Here is a 19,176-nt window from a genome sequence, read left to right on the forward strand (position 1 = left end):
TACGGTTATTTAATTGTACACCTGTAACAGCTATACCACACGACGATTATTAAATATATTATGACGAGCGTGATATTCGTCTGCGAGACGGGATGATAGGGAATGATGGGGCTCAAACTTTGCAGACAAGATCAAAGATCTTTTCACTCTTAAAACGTCGTATAATTATAATAATAAAAATAATAAAAATCGTGTGATGGTAATATAACAACCACCATGATGATTATTGCGTTGAACGGCGAAGTTAATTTTTTTTTTCGTTATTCTATTAACAAAACGGTCGCATAACATATTATTTTGTATATTTCTGCAGACCTCGGCTACTGTCGACAGACGTCACGACTCGACCGAATCGCCGGTGCCGTCGGACCCGTACCGGTCGTGGGACCAACGCCGGCGGCGATCGGCGGACAGCCACCGCAATAGCAAATCGACGGCCGCAGTGGCGCCAGAACCGAAACCAGACTATTCGCCGGAACCCGAACGGCGGGCCAGCAACGGGTCGTCGACGGCGGGCGGACGATCGAAAAAGGTGTACCAGAAGACGAGGTTTGCGGCGGACGCGCGACCGGCGCCCGAAAACGGCGGAAACGGCAAACAGGAGCGGAAGAAGTCGTTCGGCGAATCGTTCCGGCGGCTGGTGGGCAAGTTCACGGGCGGCGGGCACGGCAGCAAGTCGGACGCCGATCGGAAGAATAAAAACCGTAAGAAACCGGAATCGGCCGAGCGACGGCACGCCGACAGCGGCGACGACGGCGACTACGGTTACGACGGCGAGAACACCTACAGGAGTTACGACGGCGGCGTCAGACCAGTCGCCGACCGCCACCAGCGATTGTTCGGCAGCACGCAGACGTTGGACCGACACCGAGCCGGACGGACGGCCAACCACAACCGCAGCAGTAGCAAGGTTCGCGACGACGATTACGACGAAGACGACTACGACGACGACGACGACGTTCACCGGTACAACGAGCACCGCAGTCAGGACATCAGAGGATCATCGCCTGTGATGAACGGCGGCGGCGGCAGGACTAGCAACGGAGTGCACAGGTACTACTTGGGCGAGGACCCTTTTGGCGGCAGTATTTACGGCCGCGAGAGGGAATACGACGGCGGCAAGCGCAGACCACACAAGAAGAACGGCAGCAGCGGCACTTACGACTCCCCGCAACATCATCACCACAGCACTCATTACGTCCAGAGGTAATATTATTAAATCCCTGCCACATTATTATCCTTATAATTATTTACCTGAGCGTCACAGGATCCCGCAGTGTAGGTTTCTAACCCGCGTGCCTCCTAATAGCCTGTTATTTCTTCTAAATTAACCCGGTTAGCACGATACGAAATTCCAGAGATTTTTGTCGATTTTTTTTTAATTTTAAATAACTTATAATAATTTTAACTTCTGTCTTCGATTTTTCAAGCCATCGATTACAATTTTCTATAGCAATAGTTATTAGAAATTTAATTCGGCCGCTGATCTTTTAAAAACTATTTTTATAATATATAATAATATAACCTAGTCGAATAAGTTAATCCTAACGAGGATGTACTAAACGTAACAAAATTACCATATTTTTTCGCGTTAAATATGTTCTTTACTTTTCGTTTTAGTTATTTAGTTTGTAAAATACTAGCTGTTTATTTGATCTCAAATTACTAAAATATTTATCTAATTTATCTAACTGTTGTAAAAAAAAAAAAGTTATTAATTAAAAGATCTAATACCTAGTACCTATTTATGTGTAACCTTTCTAAAAAAGTGTAATTTGTATTACATTTCAAGAAATATTTTATACTTAGTAGTTAAATTATTTAACTATAGGTACTTAGCAAGTATAATATTATGTTGTATTACTAATTATTTATAAATGTAAAATGTACATTTCCAATTTTTATTATAGAATAAAATTTATTTTTGCTCAAACCGCGTCATAATGATAATTTTTAATATAATATTTTAATGTATATTGGACCTAGTTAATATTAATAGTAAATATTAATTATTTGTGTTATATTAAAATAATAGGTGGCTCAAATTAATTTTTTTATCCTAATTTACAATAAAATAAAGATAAAATAATATAATATACTTATTTTACTTCGTTTACCTAAATATAGTTGTGCGCTACGCAGTACGTATTATAATACAATATCTTTATACCTTTGAGTCTTCCTACGAGTAAGTTTCTCGTTACCATTTATTTATTCATATGGCAAACTTGTTACTATGCAAGTTAACTATTTTTGTATGTCAATTTAAAGTTTTCGATCGATATTATTTCGCTATAATGACATTAATTCTAATAATGATAATAATCCGCGATCGTTTCCATTGTTGTTTATACGATTCAGAATCACAATATGGCAAAAAATGATGGCTATACATGTCGTATCGTAACAATCAACCGTGTATAACATTATTAGCATATAATGGAACACTCCTATAAATATTAAAACGCCAACATGATTATTAGCCTGTTTTTTTTTTGTATCCACAAAGAGGCTGGCGAAAATTGATAAACGCACACGAACTTCATCATCAGTGCCGTGTGCTAATATCTTAAAAAGGCGAAACCTGTTTTTATTTTTAAAAATAAAGTATATATATTAATTGCTACAAACTGATTTCGCACGAGGCGTGTCTCATGTCCGATGTCGTTATGTTATTATTATATTATTTGCGTGTGTGAATGAAAGTGAACTGTAGCTGCAATTTTTCCTAGTGAGGGAGACACGCCACAGAATACTTATAGATTTTTACGTAGGCAGCAGATGATTTCACTCAAATACACGGAAGTTTTTAAAACAAACACACTCAATATTGGTTACACTAACGAGTTTACCACATACCAAATTAAATTGCGTGCTAAACCTACTAGATAATATTATGCATATAAAAAGCAAATCGATTAAAAATAAAATTTAGATTTCAAGTATATTTTTTTTATTAATGTTGCGTCTAATCGTTTGAGATTAATGTTCCATCTCAGAAAATTCGTGGTGTAGTCCGACAATCTAAACAAAGGTATCTATAACATATTTGTGCTTATCATTTTTCAGTTAGTTATTTTATAAAACTAGACCTAATGCCAATCAGGAATATTTAATTAATATATTTATAATTGCTTTACGCTATTTTAGCCTATATTTGTTTTATTATTATGCAAAATACGCTACTATCGCTAATATAAGTAGATTTATTCGACATTCGTAGTTTTTAAATGAGAAAACAAATTATTGGCTAAAAATTTTAAATTTATATAACACATTGTATTTCAGTACAAATAATTAATATTTAATACCATATGCCTTTTATAACTTTCAATAGAATTTTTAAATTTCTTAAAATTGAAAAAAGTTTTCATTCGGAATTGGAACTTTTTAATAATTAATTAATATCATACCTAATCTAATACTTACAGTCATTTAAACTGAAAGTATTATTATTATTATTTTACTCACAAAATTGAATCTCTAGCTTGTTAGTTTTGAATTCAAGATTGTCTAGGTCAATAAATATATACTACTCGGAGTCCACAGGTACTATATTATAGTTCTAATAATTTCCGAATTATAATAAAATAATAAAATATTAGTCATGATTTTAGGATATAGGATTACGTGTATTAAACAATTTAATAATAGGATGGTTATCCTCAAGCTATATTGTTAAAATCAACCTTGAATTCGGATACTTTATTATAATATATCAAAATTGGCAAAGGCCAAGTGTTTTAATTGTTAAAATAGGTATATAAGACACAGTACAGTAACTACTTAGATCATATAATTAGTAGTGTCATACGCAGTTTGGTCGTTTAATTAATTTCGAAATATATTACACGACACTTTTACGCACTATGGCTAGTTGATACTCCGTTTTCGGTGATTTCAAGGTCGAGGCACGGCACTTTATTTACGTAGGGACCAATTATTTACGAGAAAAAAATGCAATTAATTTGAAACACCACATTGTAACACACCTACGTCCTGTTTTAAACATAAACCTACCTGATGACATACATCGTCTAGTTTTGACTTGTTTACGTTTGTTTTCCACGATATATTGCAATGAATAGGCAACATCACGCAGAAAACGCCCATGTTAAAAATCCAAATCAGGAAATATTCTACTACCTCCTATTTCCTACGATAATGTCACAATAACTTGACTAGATAGTGCAATTTATTACCAAATATTCAAACCTAATTATTTATATACTACCTAACTAGAATAAGATAAACAAAAAACAATTGTAGGTAATATTATTCGTATTTAAAAATTACCAAGTAAATGGTTTTTTACACGGATAATATTATACATTAGTATTAAATTTCATCAAAATATTTTAGCTGGTAATTTACATAATTATTTATTTTCAAAAAAAATGTATTTTGTGTTATTTATTTTTAAACTACTTATATTTGAATACTTAATCATTTATTTTTGGAAAACAGAAATAGTTTAATAACATAAAATAAAAACCAAATGAATATTATTAAATTAATGTGAATTATTTACATACTTTTCAACTGATTATCATAAATTATTATTAGGTAGGTAGGTACTATTCTACTTTTATATTATATATTTCATTGCTTAACAGCACCGCATTTTTATTTATTTTTTTTTTTAATTGTTATTAGTATTATGATATTGTGCATCGTTAATATAATATTAAAATGATCATTATTCATTTAAGACGCAATCCAAAATTATATCAATAGCGTAGTGTTATATTATGATATCATGATCATATTAATATTTAATTGTTATACGATACAGATATATATAAATATATATATTATATATTTATACAATAATACATATAGATTCAAATAGACTAAATAATAAATGTTACAGGACTATACCAGTGAACACGACCAGTACTACATTGGGTCGGTTTAGCAAGTCTACAGGACGTTTGTTATCCGACGATTACAACAGTAGCGTATCGGATAGAGCTCAAACGCTGCCAAGAAAACTCCGAACGGAGAGCAAAATAAAAAAGCAGGTAAACAAAATTATTAAAATCATTTAAACAAACCGAACTGTGCGATCGGATATTTTTATTATTCTCTACCTATATAACTTATATAAGCGATTTTGATTCATACGTATAGGAAGTCGATTTTGAGCTGATATTGAATATAATATTAGTATACACTTACACTGTACCTATTATCTACCTACCTACGGCTAATATTTATCACATTATGTGATAGTTAAAACTGTCGATGTACTAACCTGTCGGTGTAATAAGTATAAGTATTTTAAATTTGTATATGTGAAGAGTATATGGTGGACAAACATTTTTCTGTACAACTCTTATGAAATCTAAACTTTAAATACTAATAACAAACTATATTCGGCCAAAATTTGATTTTTATGTGTCAAAAATATTTTGTTTTTGAATTATGAATTAAAAATTATATGTCGTCGTTTTAGTGAAAACTAAAAAAAAAAAAAGACGACAATTAAAAACAGTTAAAAACGATGAGGTTATGTTCTTGGACACCCGGACATAGCTGGTTTATCCACCGATCAGTATGTCTATAAGCCGTTTAAAAATATCTAACTATCATAACACATATACTTACCTACGGTATCACTATAAAACACGGTTAATATTATAATATTATATCGGTCTCGTTACTATCGCAGGTGCACGCGTCCCGGGAGAACGATTACGGCGGAGTTACGAACCGATCGGCAGCCAACTCCGGGAGCATGATCAACGTATCGTTCGCCAACGGGCCGACCAAGCCGCAGCGGACGTTCTCGAAACCGTCGCTGCTCCGGAGCCAAAGCTTCAACGTTCAACCGGACCCGGGACACCAGACGCGCCGGTCGATCAGCACGCTGCACCGGCTTGAAGAGTCGCCGCCGCCGCTCAAGAGCCCGAACATCGTGAGCATGTTGAGCAGGAGCACCAAGGACCTGTCGGTGGGCGCGGACGACGGGTACAGATCGCTGTCGGGCAGCTGGGCCAGCCCGGGAGAGCTGAGCAACGGGGGCGGCGGCGGCGCGAGCACCGCGTACCGGCGGGACGATCCGAAGAAGAAGATCTTCATGAAGGGCCTGCTGGACCACGCGCCCGAGCTGTACAAGACGCTCAGCCACCAGGAGGACACGACCACCAGCACCACCACTGGCCGGCGGTATTCGCCCGTGAAGATGGACAGGCCGTACTCGAGCAGCGGCCACTCGTCGTCGCCGACCATCAGGCACGGCAGCGGCGGCGAGGTGACCAATCGGAGCGTGACGCGCCGCGGCAGCAAGGACGATTACACCGAGACGGTGAGGATCACGTCCAAGTCGGACGACCCGTACCGGCCGAGCGTCACCAACACGGTGCAGAACTTCACCAAGAAAAAGGTGCCCAGGGACGGCCGGGTGGAGACCATCGAGTCGACCGAGACCAAGACGGTGACCAAGAGTCGGTACAACGGCGGCGACGCCATCAACGGGTACAATAACGGCATCGGTGGCGGCGTGGTGATCGAAGTCAGGAACGGCAGGAACTGATTTATTTCAAAGCGATACGGTGAAACCTCTTAATACCGGACACTGTCGGCAGGTTTTGTCCGTACTTCAGAACGATTTGCGGTTTCCAGGTGTTGATCCCCCCCCCAAAAAAAAACGTCCGCTATTCGGGGATGTCTGTGTTATTTGGGAGGTTTTACTGTATAACGATAATACGATAAGTCAGCCGTTTATTATTATTATTGCTATCGTCGTCGACACGTAGTCGATCGTTATTATAATATTATAATATAATATAATACTATGACGTATATATACAATATAATAATATACTTATATATTATTACTATTAATAACTAAAATAAAAATATTATAATTTATACGAGAAAATAACGAATCGATAATAAAATATAATATACAATATTATTGTTGCTACTGGTTGATACCTAATATAATATTTTGTTATTAGCTCTATAATACACCTAGTACCTAGGTATACCTATAAATAATATAATAATATTATGACATAATCGTAGATCAAGATCACAGTTGTAAGGTCTATGATCATAATCGTTAATATAATTAAACGTATATTTTATTTTTTGTATCTAATTGTTTTTAACATATCTATCATTGTATTATTATTATTATTATTATGCATAGTTAATAATAATATCGTAATAATATAATATTACACTAAGGCATCGGCAACCAAACAGGTGCCATTAATACATTTTGTGTTTTACTTTATTATTATACTTACTAATGAAAAAAAATATAAAACTGTCCAGACTAATTTATTTTTAATAGATATTATTTAAGATTAGTTAATTGTGTCAAACACAAATGTAAGTACTAAAAAATTGTAAATAATTATTGTTTTATTATAATATCGCTCAATAATTTTGTGATTTTTTTTTTTTTTTATGTACGCTACGAGCGATTTTATGAATGTAAGAGTAATGAGTAATAATAAAAATTAACTCAACTCGTGTATGTTTAAACTGTGTTTTACATAAAATATATTATATTATCTTTACGAAAAAAAAATTATAATTGGTATTCCTAAATGATTAATTATAAATAAAAATATCTGGCTATTCGGATATTATTGGTACCTATAAATCTAATCGAGTATAAATATTAAAAAATTAAAGTAAGTAGAATTACCTATAAACTTTTCATTGTAATTTAATACGAAAAAAAATCATTAGTAATTACCATTTAAACTAGGTACACACTACACTTACTTTTTGGCTTTTTGCATTAATAGTTAGTACCTATATGTACAATGTGCCCGTGTTTATTATCAACAGGTGCACCGCCGTCTGCTAAACATTATATTATTATTTAAGGTTTCAAGTCATGTATAATTTGTACTTTATTCTATTTGGGTCACCTAAACAAGTTCAGTTGAATATTCAACACATACATTTTTCAATGACGACAAAAAATTAGTAATATTATCGGTATATTTTTATTTTATTGATATAATATAATAATATGATGAACACAATATTCATCTTAATATCTCATAGGTATATAATACATATTATATTATATTAATTGTTATTTTAAATATAAAATTAACACAACGCATTAATATTGTGCATAAATAAACTATAATAATTATAGGCGATAATGTATGTTATGAATTATCGTGACAAGATTATTCTTCTATTATTAGAAGCAATTTTTTTCAATTTCCGGTATAACAAAGGAACTACACGGGAGTCAATTTTTCGTTTCATATACAATGACTCCACAGATAGGAGGAATTATTGTAGCTATTATACAAACATAGTGACATAGACATAAAGTTAATATTTCTGAAAATTAATTTTTATACTCTACTGATCTAACAATACTATACTAATAATCATTTAGGTATTATTTTTATTTCATAATTATCTATTCTCTGTATCTTTTTATCAACTTAAGCTTAAACTTATTGCAATCCTTTCTTTTTTACCTATCTATCTTATATCTATTCCATTATGTAATATGGAATATACGGATACCCCCTCCCCCCCAAACAAAAACACACCCCGAAAAAAAATTCCAAAAAAATTAAATATAAATATAAATAAATGTATTAATTTGTTCACATATTATATTTACATTTATTTATAGATACATATTTTAAACGATATGCATTGTAATAAAATACATAGGTACCTACCTACATATTTTATTAAATTATACTTATATACATACTTTTTAGTATTAGAAATTAGTTAAAACTTAAAATAGGTATCTATATAATGTTAAAATCCTGTTGTATTAACTATTGATTGTTATCGTTTTGACACCATATTTTAATTTTTGTCTTAAATTAATAAATGAGTTAAATTAATCCAAGTAAATGATTATTAATTATTAACCCCTAATAAGTGTTGATTTTGCTGAAATGTGTTTAACTTTTTGATAGGTAGGTAATAGTATTTCAACACCAATAAGCTTACTCCAGCTGGATTTCTACACTCAAATATGTTTAATACCTATTGACACATTTTATTGTTAATTCAACACGAGATTTCTATGTGTAATAACTAATAGTTAACAATACAATGTAGGTATCTATATTTTACACAATAATATTATACCCTGTCAATAAATTTCAATTTTATTACCCAACCTTTGATAAGCATTGTGACATTTAATTTAATTCATATTGCTAATATCTTTTAAATCAGTATAAACTATAAATTACCTACCTACCTAAGGTTATTCTATTCTGTGCTAATAGTAAACCATACTTTTCTTAAACCAATCAAAATGTTAGTTAGGTAATAAAATTGAAATTTATAGACAGCTATTTTGTACCTATAGGCTATTAATAGATACATCAATTCCACTTAAAAATACAACACTTGGTTGTTAACTGTTGTAGTAGTACTTACATGTCTTACTCAAATAAATAATTACCTCAATACAGTATAAATTAAAAGTTAACGGTTTGTTTTATATTTTTTTATACATGTTTGTACTTACTATGGATATTATAAAATCAAATAAAGGATGTGATAAGTTATGCTACAACGGCTTAAGGCTTTATATACCTATGTTGTAAAGCATATTGGTAAATCCAAGATAACTTGTAGGTGTTGGAAGAAGTCCGCAATGAAATGTACAGGAGAATTTTACACCAATCTTCAAAGAGAAGACCCTGTATCAAAATCCAATCATAACCATTTTGGAGATAATGGCAAGGTAAATATGGAAAAAGATTTATGTGTTATTAAAGAGCAGACAAAAGCTGGTTTATCTAAATCGCTTGAAGTTTATGCTGAAATAATTTCTAAGTTGGACGATGACATTAGAGCAAAGATGCTGGTGGAAGACATTATACAATGTTAAAAGAACATTGTGAAATCAACATTCTAAATTAAATCCAATTGAACCAACTAGTCTGGATAATTTGGTCATTAATGGTGCGTAGGTACCTAAATTAATATATATAAATTATTAATATTAATATTGTATTTAAAATTTAATATGTACGTTTAACAGATGAGTGGTGCACAACAGGTCATTTTGAGTATGACCATTTTTTAATTTTGACAATGGTATTGATTCTGAACAAAAAATTTTGATTTTTGGCACTGTATCAAAATCCAGTACTTGGTATTCAGATGGTAATTTCTCACTAGCATCAAAATTATTTTTGCAATTGTATGTTATAAGTGTAGAGGTAGGTAGATGGTATATTTATAACTGCAATAGTCTATTACAAAGGAAAACATCAGAAACCTATAAATTAGCACTTAGAACATTAGTTGAAAAGTGTGCAGAGGAAAATCTTAATCTTGATCCAAAGTATATCTATCTTGATTTTGAAAAGATTGTAATTAAAGCTGTTCATAAAATATTTAACCGAGTAGTTATTATCCCTGGGTGCTTCTATCATTTGTCGCAGTCTACTCACAGAAAAGTTCAAGCCTTAGGTCTAGAACAATTATACCGTGAAGACAATACCTTTAATAAATTCTAAGTCTAACCCAACTGTTTTAAATATTTTGTTGTAAATTGTAAATCAAATAAAATTATTTTTAAGGACTTGAAACTTTTTACCATCACATAATATTGTTATTTAGTATACTTACATATTGCAATTTTCAAAATATTTAAATTCATTTTAAGCTATTTATGTATAGTTAGAATCTATAATAAATTTGTATATTCACATTGTTTTACGGTACCTACATAAACATGTTGGTATTGTCGTATTGACTTATAATAAAAAATATCTAATAATAATATTGATTATTATATTACAAAGGTAATGTTTTTTTACAAAAATAGTTCAAGTAGGTAATTATTTGTATACAATACAAATACAATACAGGTATAACAGAATTTACTCTCTATAATCAGATTCAGATACAAATAAATTCTAAGTAAAGTAAGGTTTTGCTGAATAACTGAATAAATACAATACAATTATAAAATAAAAGTTCAAATTCAATGACTTAAAAGTGAACCTGCTTCTTTTAATTTATAATCTTAATTCATTAAGTTATAACTTATAACAGAATAAAAAACTTAAGTTTTTTTTTGTAAAATAAAATTATAACTATTACATGTAATGATTTTTTTAATTTTCAGTTTGAAAAGGTAAGGATAAAGCGTTCTTGTTTTTTAGATAGGGCACTTGGTCACAACTCCTAATTATAACTATTTAGTGCTACCCTTGGTCATTAAAAATTGAAATACATAATTCGTAATATTTACTATTCCAATATTTTAAATTAGTTTAGCTGTTTATCACATTGTTCATTGCTTTCAATATAGTATGTATAATATAACATAAAAAAAAAAAAAAATTATAATTTGGAAATTATAAATGCCTATATACTTTATATAACATATAACATTATTATTATTTATGGCAAGTGTCAAAGATTTCCTTTATGGAGCTCATGTAGGAATCAATTTAAATATGAATCGTAATTTTTAATCTTAACAGGTTTGATTAAATAGTAATTCTGATAAACATTATTAATTTAATAATATATATTATACTTTTAATAAAATTAAAAACAAATTGTATTTTTATATACATACCAAATACTACTGTACAGACACATGCATTAAGTCACTTATATAGACTGTTATTTTGAAATTAATGGGCACTATAGTTTTTATTTCACTTGTATCTTTATACAATTTACTAATTAAAAACTAATACTCTTCTGATATAAAAATGAATATTATTCTAATAATATTAAGCTCATATAAGAATAACATTCATTAAAATATTACTAAATCAGTCTTAAAAATATACTAATAATACAATACTAACATCAAAATAACAATATATATATAAAATACAGGTATTTATAATTTATAGGACAAAATATAGACAATGTACATCAAAAATGATTATTTAAACTTAATAAGTTTGATTTATTAAATAAATAATATTTTTAACTAAAATTAAAATAATATGAATGATTTGTCAGTAAAAGAATTTAACTTATCATAACTTTTACATATTGTATTTTGTAAGGATGGTATTGAACTTAATATTCTAACTAATCAATTTGAACACAAATATATATTTTTGGAATTCATCGTACATATAATATTTTATAAATTCTATTCAACACTTATACATGATAAATATATACATTTAGAACAATTTGTAAAACTTAAATTCATTAAAATTAAAACATTTTTTGTCAAAGACATTGTTAAGTATTTATCAAGGATAGGTAAATGAAAATTATCTTTTTAGGTTATTACATATTTTATAAGTCTTTTTTCTATGCACTATATAACTTATTGCTGATGAAACTGTAGTAGAAGTTGTTAACCACCACAATGCTTGGAGTGCAGGATGATCAACATAATCAAACACCGGAGCTGCTATAGTAGCACAAACCATGACTAATTGAACTGTGGTATTTACCTTACTTATGAACATGGGTGCTAATTGAACATTGGTATTAGTAACATCAAATAATTTACTTAATGTTCTGGGTTTTGGTATTGACATATAATGAATTTGAAAAGCAGCACCAATCAAAACCAGATCCCTTAATATAATTATACCAGTAAGATAAATTGGGATTAAATCTATATAAGTCAATGTGAAAAACATAGTACCCACAAGCACTTTGTCAGCCATTGGATCCAAAAAACTACCCAATTTCGATTTCTGACCTTTAAAATTTCTAGCAATCCACCCATCAATTAAGTCTGTTATGCTTGCTATGGCCACAAAACTGAGGGCATACTCAAAGTTTCCATTGACAATAAGATAACCTAAGTAAGGACTTAAGACTATTCTGGTCATACATAGCATATTAGGTATTGTCCAAACATTCTCCTTTATAGTATCCCGTACCTTTGATTTTGTTTCCTTAATGTCATCCAGTATAAATTTACCTTTATTTTGAAATTTTTGCTTAGTTTGTTGTAAAATAATCTGCTTATCTCGAATGGCATTTTTCAACTTATTGTGGCGTTTTGAAAATCGATCATCCGCAAAATAAACATTGGTCATAATCCTATGGTTTTTATACATTCGTACCGATAAAAATGATTTATTATTTGAAAGTACAGTAGGAAAACACATTCTGCATTGAGGTAAATACATTTTACAGCAACATTGGCTTGAGACAAATATATATTTCAATAGATGATGCATTTTCACTCAGTTATCTAGTTTTTCTTCTTATCACTGAAAAAATAAAAGATTTAAGTTCAAAGTATTAATCTAATTTTATAACTGTATTAGTAAACAGCAATTAAAAACATAAGTATTTAATTCATTAATCTATTCTCTTGGTTTTAATGTTGACTAGTGAAAATCTAACCACATTAAATATAAACATTAAATTTAAGTTAATTTGGATTCCTAGACCATTATAAAATAACATAAATAAATAATTGTATTTACTAAGGCACTTACTTCCAATATAAAATGTATTTTTACTAAGAGAATCTTTTAATTTAATTTATTTTTATTACTTACAGACTGTAAATATCAGCTACTTAAAAACATTGCTCAAAAACCTTTACCTACGTAGGCCCAACAAATTAGAAATTTAATAATATATAATATAAAATAAGATTTTTTTAATTCATAAGATCTTAATAAAACATAATAATTTGATAAATAAATGTTATAAAATACTCACTTCATACAATCTGACAACTGCGACAAGAAAAATATGTTATTCAATAGCCCAGAGTTTTCTTGTTTTGAATCAGTAATGAAGTTATAGTTTTTTCAAACTTTACTTAATTACTTTAAAAGTTTAAATTGATATAAAGTATTTGCTTTAGTTTAGTAGAAGCAATTAATACAACAGTTTGTCCTAGGTGGTGTTTTGTGATGGGGTCAGATCTCCCGAAAGTGATAAGCGTGATAAGCGCTTTGGAAGATCCATTGATAGTGTTGATAGGAAATACATTTTTTAAATTTTAAAAACAATAATATTTATGACTTTATTTCCAAATTAAAACTTGAAAACAAGACAAGAGTAGTTGGCCAACAACAAATATCGTTCATTACAAATGTATTCAAAGAAAACGCGTTTTTAACGTTCGAGTTCTGACGACAGATTCCAAATGACGGCAAACAGCTGTTGTTATTCTGAGGTTATGTCCATTTATATTCCCGCCAATTACCAAAACTTCACTATCACAAAATAATAATTTATATTGTTTTTATTGTTTAAATGTTAAAAACACTTTTTTGGTGATTTGTTTTAAAAAAAATAAAATACAATTTCAGTTTGATTTTCGATTTTGTAACATTTTAAACTCATAGACGTTTGCCAATATGATGCACCCCGCTGAAATCGAGTTCCTGGCCGAAAACGAGATTATTCAAATCGTGCCGACGTTCAATCATGCCAGCCACGTACATCTGATATGCGGCTCTTATGGCCCGTTTCGAGCTGGTTTGCCGTTAAACGTTCCCATCTGGGTGGCACTAAATCTGCGACAAAAAAAGACGTGTCGTATCCTAGCTCCTGACTGGATGACCGTCGATAAGCTACAAGAAAGACTTGAAGAAGAGAAAGCATCAAAGTACAATGATCACCATTCGTATCAATTGTATTGTATCTTCTAATAATCTTCGATTTTCAGGTTTTTTACACAACTACCCACAAATTATTACTTGGAAATCACACAAATGTTGTTGACTGTTGCCAGTGAAGATATTCCACAGGGGAACGATATAAAAACTGCAGTTAAAGTGAGTTAATATACCCATGGTACTTAAATAATAACATATTAGGTTATAGCCTATAGGTTATATCTATATGTCTTTGAAAACTTAGAATTTAATTCTTTTTATTTCATATTGTATACATTTTAAGTAGTGTTGTATTCAGATTTATGATATTTTTATTGAAAAATGATATTTAAGATATCAAAAGATATAACAGATTAGATATAATAGCTATAGCCAGTTAACTTACCAACTATTATGTTTCTTGGCATAATTGTATTCATACAATTGTGGTTTAAACCTAGTTAATAATGTTGATTTTTAAAAACCACATTGTCATAATAGAATAAAAACTAGAATTTTAGTAATTTAAAGTTTACCAATTAGTTTACTATTTATATCAAATGTATGTTAGGAAGTATTAAGGATATCTCTCTTTTTTTATGGATTATTTTCACCCTCAGTGATTTAAAATTCAAGCTTTCCTACAATTAATTGTAACTGGAGCTAGCAGAGAGTGATCACTTATCACACAGTAATTAGAAACATTTAATAATGATTTTTGCTAACATTTTCTGGCAATATAATTTTTGAAATATGAATTTATCTAGATTTTGTGTGATTGCCAAACCACAAAAGTAACCATCGCCATTTTATAACATTTTAAAAGAAAAATTAAAATTTTATTTTTATACATTAAATACTAAATAATAATTTCAGTTATATATTTGGATTATAATGTAGGTAGTTCCTTATTATTATTTTCTTGACTAATATCATATTTGAATCTATTAAATACCTTTTTTAGAATAATTGTATGTTATAACAATATAATATTATTACAGTTATTAATATAAAATATTAATTACATTAATTAATTTTTTTAAGGACTTATGGGATTTAAGGATAGCAAAATTAAGATCTTCTGTTGATCTCTTCGTTAAAGAAGGTCGTGTTCAAGCTTCTTTAAACCATTTAACACCTATGGAAATTAATTCTGTGAGGCCAGTATTCCCAGATACATTGGATGCTTTAATGACACTCCATGAAGTAAGATATTAAATAAATACTTTTTAATAATTACCTGTATTTATCCTGTTAGATTATCATTTTGAACAAATAATATATTTTTTTTTAAGGACTAATATAAATAATCAGTTTACTAAGTTACGGTTGTTTTATTATTTAGCACATTAACTCGAGTGATGACAGAGAAGACAGCAGTCAATCTTCAGGAGCAACTCCTAGTTCAACATCTTTTTCATTATCCCTGTGAAATTGTTTATTTATTTTTAAAATACTCAGAATTGCACTCAGATGGTTGTGTTTAATTTTGTTGGGATCAGATTAAATTATTTGTAATACCAAAAACTTTATATAATTGTTATAATATGTCTGAATGTAACTAACCTATTATATTTAGACCGTCTTGGTCAAATATATTTTCTATTCTTTAATCTAGATATAAAACATTGTTCTATTTTTCTTTTGGCAATTGCATGGTAATGTAAAATATTTTATTTTTATCTCAGTCCACAATAACTTTTTATATGTATTTACTATTAAGTTAGAAGCATAATCTTATCAACGAATTAAAATCTCATAGACTAAAATGTTCATAAACATAATATAATGTGCAATTATTAAGAAGTCCATAATTTTAGTTACAAACAACAATGGTAACTACTGCATTGTTGGGTGTATAGATAATTGTGATAATTTTGGCTGCAGTATAATATTATTTTAAATGTCAAGATCAAACTATACTTATCATGGGTAGGATATATCCAAGGTTAGGTGAGAATGTTTATTTTTATAGTGTATAGATTATTATAAATAATACATTTATGTTTTGTACTGATTTTTCTCTTACATTAAAAGCTATATTTTAAAAGAAAAAACTACTTTATTTTAATCATATTGTTATTCGATGATAATATACACAACATGGTTGTTGAGCATAATATTTATTAATTAAACTTTAAACTTAAAAGTTATACTAAGTCATCACGTATTAAACGTGATCTAATTATTTTTATGATTTATTATTCAGACATGTAATAAAATTGAAAAATGTTATTAAATATTCATAATATTATTTATAACAAATATTTATTAGTTTAATGTGTTATTTACCCTCAGCAATATCTGACGAGTATAAAATTCACAAAACCATTTATTTACTTTGTCCAATAACATAATTTTATATTTTTATTACTTGTATGTACAAATTTAGTCATTATTATTTTAAATTGTTGAACAAATATTTTTGTAAATAAAAATGTATCTTTTGTATTACTTGTACATTGGTACCGTGTATTCATTGTAATTTATAGTTATTTAATACATATTTACCGTACATAAATGATACAACTCTATTTTAAAATTGTATTTTATTACAGTTACATATAATTATTATTTAATAACGTTTAAAAACCGAGTGTAAAAAACGATTTCAAATTTATCATGGTAATCTGTGACCTAAATACCGCCGGGTACAATCAAAAACGGTTGAAAAAAGTATATAATAATAATTACTAACGGTACGTTAACAATGAAAAATGATTCTGATTTTTTTTTTTTTTTAATTTAGCAAGTATAATTTAGTAAGGTATGAGCAATACAATATTATTATAATTTAAAATCGTTAAAAATGCATTCATGTGTGATATAGGTCCGTAAAATAGTCAAAAACGGGGTAAACGTGCGGTATGCAAATCGTGCTCGTGCGGTCGTGAGTATACATATTATACAAATATAAACTCTGTAGTGACACGGTCCGACCTCCGAGGTTCTGACGAATAGAGGCATGTATGTTATGCAAAACATCATAATTTTATAATATTACAGTTTATTATGTTATTACAAAACAGGTACCTACGTGTATAGGTACAATGGATATAGGAGAGGTGAATTAATATTAATAAACAGATGGTTGGCGCACCGTCTCAACACGAATTGCAGTATGTGGCGTGAACGCTCGAACATTTTTTTTTTTATTATTTCTATAATATATATATATATATATTATATATATGTATACATACGTGTATATTAACATAAATGTATTTTGTACTAGTCGACGGGAACAATTAATACGCGCCTATATACGTAATATTTAATATATTATTATACAATGCACAATTTTTTTATAAAACGGCAATCGACTTTTTCGTAGGCTTTACCACTCATCGTTTTCGGCCGACGACTTGCCAATATAATATACACATATAATACATTTATTATCGGTACAGCTTGCAAAGCGACAATTTATACAACGGTATTATCGTGATGGATAGCTAAGGTACTCTACGTAACATTTTTGACAATAATAATATTAATATCGTATCGCACGCGTCGTATTTATAAAATAGTATATCATAAAATATTATTGTGTTGAGTGTATAGTATAGGTAAAGGGGCAGCAGCAGCGCCGGACGATCGCGAAGAACGCGAATCGCGCGCAAACCGACTGCGACGACAAAATAATAATATTAATAATATATTATACCTAAAGTTTAAAAATTACAATATATTATTATTATAATATTAATGTTTTGTGATTTCAGTCTTGTGAGAGAAAACGCGTCCGCGACGGAGCCGACGAGACACGATATCGCGCGCTAGTCGGCCCTCGGCGGCGCGTTGGAGGTCGCGATCCGACCGTCCGTCGGCTTGCGGAGAGCGGTCGGGACGACCGGGTCGCTTCGATGGACCGCGGAACCGCTCTGTTGCTGTTGCTGTTGTTGTTGTTCGACATCTGCACCGTCGCCCACCGTGTTCGTCAGTTGCTTGCGTATGTCGCGTATGCTCTTCCGGATGGCCTGCGCCAACTTGGCGGTCGGCTGCGACGAGGCGTTGTCGGCCGACTCGTTGTTGCCCGACGACGTCTTGTCGCACTCGTCCGGCGGCACTACCGTCACGGAGCACGTGTCCGTCGCAGCCGTCCGGTGGCCCCTGTCCATCAGTCGCTGAGGGTCCAACTTGATCGCGTCGTCGTAACTGGGCGGCGGCAAGTCCACCACCGAAGCGTAATCAGGCGGCTTCTCGTCCAGTCGCACCGGCGGGTCCAGTGATATCACGTGAATGTGGTCGATCGACTCCTGTGGAAAAAAAGAAAAACCGTTAATTTAGATAATATGATAATGTGATGGCTATCCTTACTTATATATTTTATAGAATTAAGAATATATTTTTTTACGGGAGTGACTTTCTCGCGGAGGATCTGTCACGAGCAGTGTTATTATAAATGCGGATAAAAAAGTAAAAACCTATGAGAAATCGGCCCATAACAAATTGATAAATGCCTACTTGCATTGCATTCGTTAACAGTCTATTGACTGTATAAAATATGATTAAAACAATGCACCTATTATTATATTATTATTGTTAAAATAAATTAGAATAATATTTGATTATGGCGAATACAACTAATTAGTAGGATTATAGTTTTGCTTAGCTTTATTTTGATAAATTATAAAATATACTC

General features: G+C 30.7%; 4 protein-coding genes and 1 long non-coding RNA gene across 10 annotated transcripts in view; 3 read left to right on the forward strand and 2 right to left on the reverse strand.

Moving 5' to 3' along the window:
• LOC114121323 (uncharacterized) overlaps positions 1–7,492 on the forward strand; it is a 58,975-nt gene extending 51,483 nt beyond the window's left edge. For both annotated transcript variants that reach the window (XM_050198798.1, XM_050198796.1), the window contains 3 exons: positions 314–1,206; positions 4,874–5,024; positions 5,675–7,492. In XM_050198798.1, coding sequence (XP_050054755.1) covers positions 314–1,206; positions 4,874–5,024; positions 5,675–6,538 — 1,908 coding nt within the window. In that variant the 3' untranslated portion in view covers positions 6,539–7,492. The remainder of the gene's footprint in view (positions 1–313; positions 1,207–4,873; positions 5,025–5,674) is intronic.
• A 1,893-nt stretch (positions 7,493–9,385) lies between these two features.
• Positions 9,386–10,555, forward strand: LOC126548989 (uncharacterized). Its single transcript, XR_007603125.1, has 2 exons — positions 9,386–9,930; positions 10,010–10,555. It is a non-coding gene; the product is annotated as an uncharacterized LOC126548989 (long non-coding RNA).
• A 413-nt stretch (positions 10,556–10,968) lies between these two features.
• LOC114121325 (probable cardiolipin synthase (CMP-forming)) lies at positions 10,969–14,066 on the reverse strand. 2 transcript variants are annotated; one of them, XM_050201224.1, is made up of 3 exons: positions 13,645–14,066; positions 13,479–13,525; positions 10,969–13,184 (listed from the first exon to the last, which is right to left on the reverse strand). In XM_050201224.1, the coding sequence occupies exon 3, from the start codon at positions 13,149–13,151 to the stop codon at positions 12,225–12,227; it is 927 nt and encodes a 308-aa protein (XP_050057181.1). In that variant the 5' UTR covers positions 13,152–13,184; positions 13,479–13,525; positions 13,645–14,066; the 3' UTR covers positions 10,969–12,224. The 2 variants fall into 2 exon arrangements, with proteins under 2 accessions (XP_050057181.1, XP_027839397.2); XM_027983596.2 differs by lacking the exon at positions 13,479–13,525 and having other exon boundaries at positions 13,645–14,063.
• Positions 14,067–14,155: 89 nt separating this feature from the next.
• On the forward strand, positions 14,156–16,588 carry LOC114121327 (DNA replication complex GINS protein PSF2). Its single transcript, XM_027983601.2, has 4 exons — positions 14,156–14,542; positions 14,603–14,711; positions 15,576–15,737; positions 15,877–16,588. The coding sequence occupies exons 1-4, from the start codon at positions 14,292–14,294 to the stop codon at positions 15,961–15,963; spliced, it is 609 nt and encodes a 202-aa protein (XP_027839402.1). The 5' UTR covers positions 14,156–14,291; the 3' UTR covers positions 15,964–16,588.
• A 698-nt stretch (positions 16,589–17,286) lies between these two features.
• The window catches only part of LOC114121326 (uncharacterized), a 33,862-nt gene continuing 31,972 nt past the window's right edge, over positions 17,287–19,176 (reverse strand). For all 4 annotated transcript variants that reach the window (XM_027983598.2, XM_027983597.2, XM_027983600.2 and 1 more), the window contains exon 3: positions 17,287–18,790. In XM_027983598.2, coding sequence (XP_027839399.2) covers positions 18,311–18,790 — 480 coding nt within the window. In that variant the 3' untranslated portion in view covers positions 17,287–18,310. The remainder of the gene's footprint in view (positions 18,791–19,176) is intronic.

This window comes from Aphis gossypii, chromosome 1 (assembly GCF_020184175.1).
Source record: "Aphis gossypii isolate Hap1 chromosome 1, ASM2018417v2, whole genome shotgun sequence".
Classification (NCBI taxonomy): Eukaryota; Metazoa; Arthropoda; class Insecta; order Hemiptera; family Aphididae; genus Aphis; species Aphis gossypii.

Coding starts and splice junctions, on each gene's coding strand:
- LOC114121327 (XM_027983601.2), top strand. CDS start 14,292: ATGATGCACCCCGCTGAAATCGAGTTCCTGGCCGAAAACGAGATTATT. Junction 14,712..15,575: donor ATATAAAAACTGCAGTTAAA/GTGAGTTAATAT, acceptor AATTTTTTTAAG/GACTTATGGGATTTAAGGAT. Junction 15,738..15,876: donor CTTTAATGACACTCCATGAA/GTAAGATATTAA, acceptor TTTATTATTTAG/CACATTAACTCGAGTGATGA.
- LOC114121325 (XM_050201224.1), bottom strand. CDS start 13,151: ATGCATCATCTATTGAAATATATATTTGTCTCAAGCCAATGTTGCTGT.